The 10,304-nt window shown below is 43.5% G+C and overlaps 1 protein-coding gene across 1 annotated transcript in view; it reads right to left on the bottom strand.

The window, feature by feature from the left end:
* Positions 1-625: 625 nt before the first annotated feature.
* NSG2 (neuronal vesicle trafficking associated 2) overlaps positions 626-10,304 on the bottom strand; it is a 37,753-nt gene continuing 28,074 nt past the window's right edge. The window contains exons 4-5 of the mRNA XM_035338795.1: positions 4,155-4,265; positions 626-2,586 (exon numbers count right to left, since the gene is read on the bottom strand). Of these exons, the coding sequence (XP_035194686.1) occupies positions 2,395-2,586; positions 4,155-4,265 (303 nt within the window). The 3' untranslated portion in view covers positions 626-2,394. The remainder of the gene's footprint in view (positions 2,587-4,154; positions 4,266-10,304) is intronic.

Raw genomic sequence — 10,304 nt, 5'->3', positions numbered from 1 at the left:
GAAAAGACTGAAGTTGCTCTTAAGACAAGATTATGCCTTGGCTCCATCCTTACTCTGAGGCCATCAAAACCCATCTGGTCTTTTCTTAACGTCACAGGACAGTCCAGAAATGTGCCCTGCTCTAGAAGGATCCACGGAGAATCATTTTTGCAACCATTACATTTATTCTCCATCACCCCTCCTGCACTGCCACATTTTCAAGCGAGTGCTGACATTCTGATAGGAATAACACAAACAAGCACATCATGGTGCAAGCTGGAGAGTATTTTTTGCCTAGTTTTCATGTTAAAACATTAGGGAAAAGCAAAATAGGCTTCTAATAGTCATGGATCCAGGAGTTGTGGTCAGGCAACACGCTCTGTGCTCTGCTTGCTTTGAAGATCAGCTTGGTTTTAAGTGCCATTTTTCTGTTTTCAATTAAAAAATGGGCAGGAGTGTACAGAATAACCTCCCAGTGATTAAGGCAGAAAACAGCAAGCTCTGAAAATGCCTCCTGAAAGCCAGAGCCATCTCATGTCCCACACAAAGGCTCAGTCTCTGCTGCAGCCACGTTCTGCAGCTCCAGACACCCACCACCGCCACCACCGCCACGTCACCAAAGAAACCTGCTCAAGCCACAGAGACGCTCGGTCACATCTAGCTTTATTTTAATCCCGTCAGAAAAGTTCAAGAATTACACCAAAAAATACTTCAGTCTCTGCTACCTACTGACAAAAAATACACCACAAAATTATAAACTGTTCAGTGGTTTGCTGGAGTTCTGATTTTTGGTGGAGGGAGTGGTTTGTACATTTTGGGTGAGAAATGAATTTACAGGTGGAAGGAAAAGGAAGGATAGGAAATCAGACAATGGCATTTGGCACTACATTTTTAGCTATGCTATACAGTTATTTATCATGATGCCTGTAAGGACTGAGGAGTTCTGCCCTCATTTACACCCTCTAGTGTCTATGTATGCAAAATGAAGGGCAAAACTGCCCAATGCGGGGGAAGAAGGGGTCAGTTCCTAATTTCCATCCCAGTCTAGCCACAAATCTGAAAAAGCAGCCTTAGTACAACGTGAATCTTGCCCTCCATGTGTGCACTGATCCTGCTGCTCAGCCTCTCCCTGCCTGCCTTACTGAGCAGCAGAACCACCTTGCAGCAATGGGCCAAGCAAAGGCTATAAAAAACAGAGAATCCCTTTTTATTATTATTTTTAATCCCATCAGTCTGTTCTAGTTGTACTTGCCATTTGTGAGGAGAGGATGTTTCACACTGGCCAGGATTGCACTAAGTTTGGGGTCTGGTCTGTGTATGCAAGCAGAGATTTGATGGGACACTTGTACTCTGAGAGTACACTATGGCCACCCCTCTCTAATTGTCTGGAACGAAACTGTATCCTGACATATCTGAAGCTGAAGGAGGGAAGCTGGAGCATCCCATTTCATGAGTGAGAGGAAAATCAGGGGCTGAGAAGTTAGGGGTTTAATACTGTTTTATACTATCACCACTCTTGAAAGGCTCCACATGTTACAATGGCATTTCTTTGTCTCATGGTGACCCTCTGGAGGGAAGCCTCATGTAACTTACCAAAGGTCATGCAGGAAAGCCAAGCCAGAAGCAGAAATGAAGCCCTCATCTCCTGACTCCTAGCTCTGTGCTCAGAAGTATATCCATGATTTCTCTACAGCAGTTTTCGTCCTGCTCTATATCCACACTCCAGCCAGGATTTCAGCCTCAGATCCCAGCCAAGATCACCAGCACAGTGCAGGCTCTCTACAAATACCGAGATCTGCCTGGATTTGCTTAGGCCACTGTGCAGGGGTGCGTGCCTATGTCTTTGCATGTGTCTATGTTTGAGGGAGGAGGGGATGCTTGCATTTATCAGCAAATGCACACTGATACTAGATTTGATTTGACAGCAAAATATCCCCCCTTTGGCAAGCTAAACAACACTGCAATGTCTTTCTAACGGGTTCTCTCTACCCTGTCTCTCAAAAGGATTTCAGCTTATTTTTTAGCATCTTAAGTCTGTGCCACAGCTATCCAGCAATGATGAAACTTTGCGGGATTCTCTTTGCTGCTTTTATTCTCTCTGGCTGTTTATCTAATTTGCTTTTTTTGTTTTTTAATTTCTTTTTCTAACAAATAGTTAAGCAATGATTTAAAAATATTTTTACATCGTAAGGTACAGTCAACATCAAACATGCCTTTGTACAAGAGCTCGACTCGGTTACAAATCAACAAGAACAATGCACGAAAAGAAATATCCATTAAGATGACTCCTGCACTTGGGTTCTATTTATTCCCACCGTGCTGCTAGCACAGCACTCTCTCTCAACAAGAGCAATGCAGTATAGCCATGGTGTTGTCCCCCCACCCTTCCACTTTGCCCATCACCACTCATTAACTTTAATGACCTTCTGTCTTGGCAGCCTTGGCTTCATGGTTTACCGACCCTGAAGATAGCCAAGGCGATACAGCCCGGGAGCTGGTCTGCTTGGCCATGCTGTAGTGGCTGATGACAGTGTAGAACCTGCCCCGGGAGTTGGAATCCTGTGCAGAGTAGTACGCGTCCAGCGAGGCCGGGATGCACCGCTTATGCTGGAAAAGGGGAGAAAGCAAGAGAAGTAAAGCAGGGTCCCACCAGCCTGAGGTTCTCCCTTTAAAAATCTCTGGGTTAGGTGTTTGCATGTTTGAGTCATACGCCGCAGTGAGAGCATCTGCTGCACAAACCCTACTGCCTTTCACCAGCCACGTGGGAATGCACAAAGTTTAGACTTGGGCAGCAGCCTTCCAAACCTGTTGCTATTGGCAACCCTGATTGCAGGCTGATTTCATTGCTGGATTGGAAACGAGGACTGTAAAATAAAGATCTGAGGGGTTTGGTACGTTACTGGTACATACAGAGATCAAGGCCCCTTGCTGGAGTCCTAGCAGAGTACACGGGGCAGCTCCTACCCCGTGCTGGACTGAAAGCTCTGTCGAGTGAAGTCCAGAATTAATCCCCAGCCAGGCAAAGCACAGACAGAGGCTGCTCTGTTACTGTGTTTCATCCCTGACCTGTACGATGACCACCTTGGATGGGGATGGTAGGAAGCACAGCCCAACTGGACAGCCCTTGTCAGAGCTTCTTGTCTGAGCAGACACTGCCAATGAATCCCCTCTGCGCTACTGAAGGCACTTGTGTGCTAAGAACTACACAGAGAAATAATTCGTTTTGCAACAGCTGTAAAAGAGCAATGAAATAGTAAAAATGCTGGACAGGCTGGTATTCACGAGATTCAAAGTAGCACCAATGACATAAAGGGCCTCAGGTATGATTATTATTAAATGATGAGACTCCTCAACTCCCACATCAATGTGACTAGCTGAAATCTGAGTTCAAAGCCTTTTATCTTTTCAGAAGTTCAGATTTGGATCTGTTTCTGAAATTCATGTCTGAGTCCCAACTTCACTTTTATATAACCTAAGAGAATAATTCACAATGACTAACACACAAACATGCTTACTCTATTTTCCAGCTCACAGAATAATCTGTGTGGTCAAGACTCCTATGTGTTTATGAGTTTATTTGCAGCAAAGAGTCGTTGAACTGTTTTGCAAAGTTTATTTATTTATTTATTTATTTATTTTTCTTTTAAAATCTCAACAGAGTAGGCAAATAGTTCTCTGCAAATATTTGATATAAAACCACTGGGCAGCAGGTTTTTAACAATTAGGTTACATGGTTTTGTTCTTGATGGACTTCAAAAGCACATCAAAAAATGAACCCCATAGGCAAATTTGGATTTCTTTCACAAAGGACACATGTGCCAGCACTCTGGGAATTTGCTTTGCATTAAAATGTACGACAGTAAACCTCAGTCACTTAAATGTGTGGGAAGAAAGCGCAGGATTCCAGCTGCAATAAATCCATTCACAAATATGAGGGATTGTTCCTGAACATCTGTCTGTAGTGTTCACCAAATGCTAATCCCAACAATTACAGTGTAACAGTAGCTGATGGAGGCAGATGCAAGTCCAAATTTCCCATAACGCTTTTCCCATTTCAACACATTTTTGCCAAATGTTCTGTTTGGCCTGGTCAAAAAAGCAGACTAGACTATAACTATGTAGTCAATTAGAGTATATCATTATCTCAGGCAATTCATCCATCTGAAGTTTCTTACCTTATAAACAAATCCATCTGGGCAACTGTGGTCGTAAGTAAAGGCTTTGTATACCACAAGAAACACTATGCAGGCAAGGAATGCAAGAGCCAGACTTATGAGAATAGTGACCTACAAAAGAGGGATAATGTTACTCTACATATGTTAAAATGGCATTCGAGCAACCTCATAATTAAATGACTTGTAGTAACATCCATCCTAACAGACTGCAGTCTTCACTCCACTGTGCAGTACTTAACTAAGCATGGTAATTGAATGAATGCTAGATCTAACAGCCCCAAATTGTCACATCATTTCTGTCCCCCTACAGACCTTTGGGAGTGCATGTTCCTATGTTTAACCCATTGCAATAGATTCTCCTAAGGCATTTGGTCTTCTCAGAGACTTTGTGTTCCCATGCTCTCAACTGAAATCTCTGCTGGCCCAGAAGGATTCACCAGCAGCCAGAGACTCCACATTTAGGGCCTGATCTGTGCAGATAAGCTGCTTTACAGCCATGGCAAGAAATGTTTTTCTGATAGAAGATGGAGGTAGGTAGTTGTAAAAGAAAAACAGCCAGCCACTGTCAAAGGCCAGCATGTATGTCCCACCACATGTCCAAGAGCAGGCAGGCAGGCATCGTGGCTGCTATCTCTGTAAGCATTCCAGATCTCGGTGCTGGAGTTACCAGACACAAACAGGCCCAAATACTCCCTCTCCTCACCCCTAAGCAGGCTGCACCATTCTTTTTCTTTGCTGTAGCTCCCTTCTTCCAGCTCTTCCAGGTCTCTCTTAGATTGTTCACTTAACAGCAAGTTTGCTGTCCCCATTCAGACATCTGGACTGAAGTCCTGACCCTTGGTTGTAGCTGAGCTTACACCAGTGTGATCCCTCAGGACTGAGCAAGAGTCCCAAATGCTCTCTTGTTCATCTAGGAAGAGGTTCAAGTTCATAATCATGCCATCAGGGAAGTTGCACTTGGGTGTGTATTTTAGTTTAAACACCTGGATGAGCACCAGCTCCATCTCCATTCTTTCCTTCCTCAAAGCTTTCTTGGTCCCAGCTGGTAATTCAGCAAATGCCATGAAAAAGGCTCTGGACTTTTACTGCATGAATTACAGCAACCCATCCTGTTGAGTCTGCTGTCTCACACTGATCCGGATTGGCATGAAAAAATCATAATCCCTGGGGCTTCAGGGTTACCATGCAGACTGCAGCTCATAATCAAATGAACTCACTTACTGAGATGATGAGGGTGGGAACAGCAAAAGAGGATCATTTAAGACTGCCTGCACAGCCAGCAGTGTGGGCAGTGAGCAGAGGCAGCTCAGCAGCTTCCCCTGGCTTGCAGGCACTGCACACCAGCAGCCAGGATCATACAGAAGGTTTGCCTGCATGGAGAAGGTGCTGCAATGTCCCTGTGTCTGTGAGCCTGTGTGGGAGCTTGCGCTGAGGAAATTGCTACAGCAAAATACTGAAGCATGGGCTTACAGGAGGGACGGGGATTAATGAGGCTTTTGCCTACCCCTAACTTCAGTCTGTGTGCTCCTGAACTCCACTTTTGCGCCACGCCACCAGCAGATGAGCCCAGGGCTGCAAATTCTCCCTGGTCACAACAAAACCATTCCAGTGAGAGAACCACAATGGCAGGACGAGGAAGGGACTGCCTGCTTACCGCTGGCTAACACCCCTGCCTGCAGGCACGTTCCCACTGTACCATGCATCTGCTTATTCTCATAACCAAAACAGTCCTCCAAAGTATGCCCTCTCCCCAGTATCATGGCTGCCTCCCCCTGCATGAAAGACAGTTATTATCACTTACTGTCCTAGCAAGGAAAAGCCACACTTTTTTCATTTCTATCTAGTTATTCAGCTATTGATCCTCCCCTCTTTTTGTTGTTACAATTATGTCACAATTATATTTATTTTCTTGTACAGGCGTCCAAGGAAATTTAACAGTAGGTACAGGCAGGAGTTGCATAGCAGACTGATTGGTCATGGTAGAAAGTGGGGAAATTCAGAGATGATTCGTACAGTATAGTGGCTAGGCTTGTCAGGAACAGCAGGTAATAAATAATAAGTTGGACGCATCTCAGAATTCATCAGTATAGTATTACTAATATAACAACAATATTATATAATATATCAATAAAATATATTCATTGCTTACTATTAGTTCACATTGAATTTTGCTCAAATTCTCTCATTTGGTCATTGAAATAGCTGTAATTCTGAGAGCCTGTAAGATATGCAGTCCCTGCACAGACTCAAAGGGGCCACCATAATAGCTTGCAGTGAAGGAAGGGACTTCTCTCCCTCATCCATCCTGCAGAGAGATGCACTGCCTGGTGAGATGTATTTCTAAGCATGTAGCACATCGGGACTATTACTTAGAGAAGCTGTATCAGCCCTAGCCAATGCTGGAAGATCCAGAACTACAGTTTTGGTGTCTCTTAAAAAAAAAAAAAAAAAAAAAAAAAAAAAAAAAAAAGTGAAATTAAATCTTCATGTATGATGTCAAATCTGACCCAACACATACAGTTCAAAACTCAGGAGAGAGAGGTATGAAGATTATATCCAGCAGGAGAAATTCATAAATTCATTGTTAAGTCAGAATATTTTAGAATAAAAGAGTAAAAGGGTAAGATGATTGGGTAAGACTGGGGCTAATGGGCTTTTCCAGTGGTGACCAGTTCACTGCAGCCCTGACTCTCCTTTTAGAATGACTGCTCACATTAACCTCCTCCTTGGGGCCTAATCTGCTGCAAAATGGGTCAATTACGCATAAGGCAACTGTAGAGGGAGAAGCACTTACTGCTGGATCTCATCAGAGAACACATGTAAGAGAGCCCTGGTGTGCTGAGGAGGTAGCTGGTAAAAAAAGTACAGCTGTATGAATTTCACAAGTCTGACCCAGCAAATATGGGCTCCACCTCCTCTCCAGCAAAGCATGTTTGCCTACAAGCCTGAATGGAAATGTTTCAGACCAGTTTTATTGTAGCCCATGGGTTCTCAACCCAGGGAAGCCATGTCCTTTCTCATAGGACTTGAGAGGAAGAAGCCTCAGTTGGATTCAAAGGCGATAGAATTTTCCATGATTTCTTCCCCCAAGATTAGTCATACTACATCTGAAAGAAATGAAAAAATGTCACTTTGAAGAAGTATAGTCAAAAGGAGAGAATCCCTGGATTACGTATGACAACACTCAACATTATCCAACAGCAGAGCTGCAAAAAGATCCTTCTCCTGAAAGACCCAGCTCTGGCAGGCCAATGTGGAAGAGCATTTCCCTCTGTAGAATAAATGTCCGTCAACTCTTCTCCACTTAAAGCATGGTAGGCCTAATACCTCCTCTCATAGCAGTTTAAGAAGTAATACAATGATGACAGTGACACGAGTCTCCTTTGAGGTTAGTTTGAAGGCACTAAAGCAAGACATACACCTTGGTCTGCCAAAGCCAGTGTTTAGAGGGCAGTCCTGGCTACAAATTCAGCAAGTAAGAAATGCTCAGCTCTCCAGTTTGGTTGGTCTGCTGTAATTACAACGTACAGTGAATGAAGAAATCTTGCTTGGGTTAACCTGGAGGAACAAACTTGGGCTCACATCAAAGGAAGAGACAAAGTGCACTGAAATTATACCAAATATCACCCAGGAATGCACAGGGCGTAACTCAGTGAGGAAGTACTTCTTGTTTCTGAGAAATAACAAGATGCTCATCCTCTAGATTTCTTTAGCATATACAGCATTCATCACAAGGGCTAGCAAGAGATACACACCTGCAGGATGTACACCCTGTGCACACAATTCCTCCTGCCCTAATGTCTACATGGCACCTTCCTCCTCATCCTCTGCATTGCAGTTTCCTCCAGAACGGTGCTGACTGCACCTAAAGAGGATGTGAAAGGGGAACATCTCCTCAGTTGTGGGATGTCTCCCTCACCCAGACCGAATCTGTCTGCCTTCCCCATAAGCTGCCAGCAAAGTAGCTTTAAAGGCTTCTCATTTTGAGCCAGATAAAATGGCCAAGTTTTTCCTTTAGCCTTGAAAAATGGAAAGAACTGAGCTGTCTCGAGCGAGAACGAATGTCCCTTTTTTTGTTAAATCCCCTGTACAAGCACAGCCTATGGAAATGACCATTAGTAATGTGATTTGACTGGTTCCTTTCCTCTTGTCTGCCCACTGAGCACCTAAAAATAATAAATTCCCCTCTGCTCTAGCACTCTGTTCCAGCAAAATGCTGACACCCAATTCATTACCTCCCGGGAGCAGGTCCCTTCCGCTGAGCTTTCCCCTCCCTCCTGGGTGTAATTGAGCCCTTTCTCACCTCCCTCCTGCCGCTTCATGCACTTGCTAAATTACAGCGTGACACAATATTACACATGATGATACATAGTGTAAAATTGCTCTAGGATGAAATGTCATGTAAGATGTTAAAACCCAGAGGAAAGGGAAGGGAAAAAAAAAACCACCCCCCAGATATTTTGCCAAGCCAGAGCTAACTAAGATCCACCTCTATTCCAGGGAATACAAAGCTTCATTAGCATTCAAACACCAAAGAATCACAGGGCTGCAATACCTAATAAACCTCCCCTTTTTTTTATGAATAACATGAACCTTGGCAGTCTCTAAGCAATATAAACACTCACAGAGGGGAAATAAAATTTAGTGAGCAGATAAAACCTCGAAGTGCCGCAGGCATGAATCTGTCACGTGTGACTGCTCGAGTGGGTAGCTGGAGGGGGGGATTTGCCCACCCCTTCCCCAAAGTCTTATACAGATCCCAAAGGTTCCCTTAGGAAAGGAGTGCTGTAGAGAGAACATCACTACCACACCGAGGAACTCCCCATCCACCACAAAACATGGAAAAAGGCTTGATCTAAGGCCTCTGATTTAGTGAAGGATGATTTCAACCTCCCATCAAGAAGAGTGCATTTAGCTCTGTTCCTCCCCATCCTTCCCATAGATGAAGTACATATTGCATTTTCACAACAGCACAGATTAAAAGATTAAAAAAAAAAAAAAAAAAATCTCATCAAGCAACAGGACATGGTTGCCACTAGGTTTTGCTCCAGTGAGATGATAAATTGCAACAGTGTTAGCAGTGTTCCTGTCAGCCTGGCTTTTCATACTGCCCATTGAAGTATCCCTCCTGTTCTCTTTGATTTCAGTGACTGCCCGTTATTTTTTGCTTCAAAAATTCCCTTTTTCCCTCTCTAGCTGCAGTGAAAAACCCTCATTTAAAAGCAAACCAGAGAACAATGCCACATCCAAGCAGCAGGGCATTCCTTAATAACCACTTCCCTTCTACATTTTTATTCCATATTGTTTTCCAAATTTTTATTTTTCTTAGCCAAAAAAAATATCCATTCTGTGGGCTTAATTTGCAGAGAGGATACGCACCCTTTGTTCCCTATGGGAATCAACAGGACCAAAGAGCAGCAGGTCCCTCCAAAACCCAAGCCTTAAGGGCTTTGACTTGCACAGGGGGGTTTGCCAGCACTACTGGCGACCTGCTGAACCACCGAGCCTGCAGAGAGCCACACGCTGGCACTCGGCTGGTACTGACTGCCACACAGACCAGCGAGGAGCCTTAGAGTCCTGGGAAATCTACATCCTCTGGAAATACTGGGAAAAAAATAAAAATAAAAAATAAAAATAAAAATAAAAATAAAAATAAAAATAAAGGAAGAAAGGCAGATCCTGAGCTGAGGCTGATGGGGATACTACTGCATAGAGCAGACATTCATAAGGAACATTTTTCAGGCAGTAAAGGTGGGGGAAGGGGCTGTCAGCAGATGGCAGCTCCCTCAAATTTATGCACTGTTTGAACTGAGTTGACAAATATTTTTTTTCCCAGTGGGGACTGGATGCAGACTGCTCTCTGTTAGTATTCAGCGACCAACCTGTGCTGGTGAGTTGTGGGGGTGTAGGTTTTTTTTCCACATAAGCCACATATTACTTGCATTACCAGCTAGAGGAATATAACTTATAATCATGGCTCTGGTGTCAGGGCTTCTCATTCCACTTTTATATTTTTTTTTTCACAGGCTCTGCTAATGGTGCTACACCCTGTGAGGACAGCATAAAGATGGTAAAACAATAAAAATAAAATAAAATAAAATAAAATAAAATAAAATAAAATAAAATAAAATAAAATAAAATAAAATAAAA

Source organism: Oxyura jamaicensis, chromosome 13, assembly GCF_011077185.1.
Source record: "Oxyura jamaicensis isolate SHBP4307 breed ruddy duck chromosome 13, BPBGC_Ojam_1.0, whole genome shotgun sequence".
Lineage (NCBI taxonomy): Eukaryota > Metazoa > Chordata > Aves > Anseriformes > Anatidae > Oxyura > Oxyura jamaicensis.
This window is presented reverse-complemented; position numbering and strand designations above follow the sequence as displayed.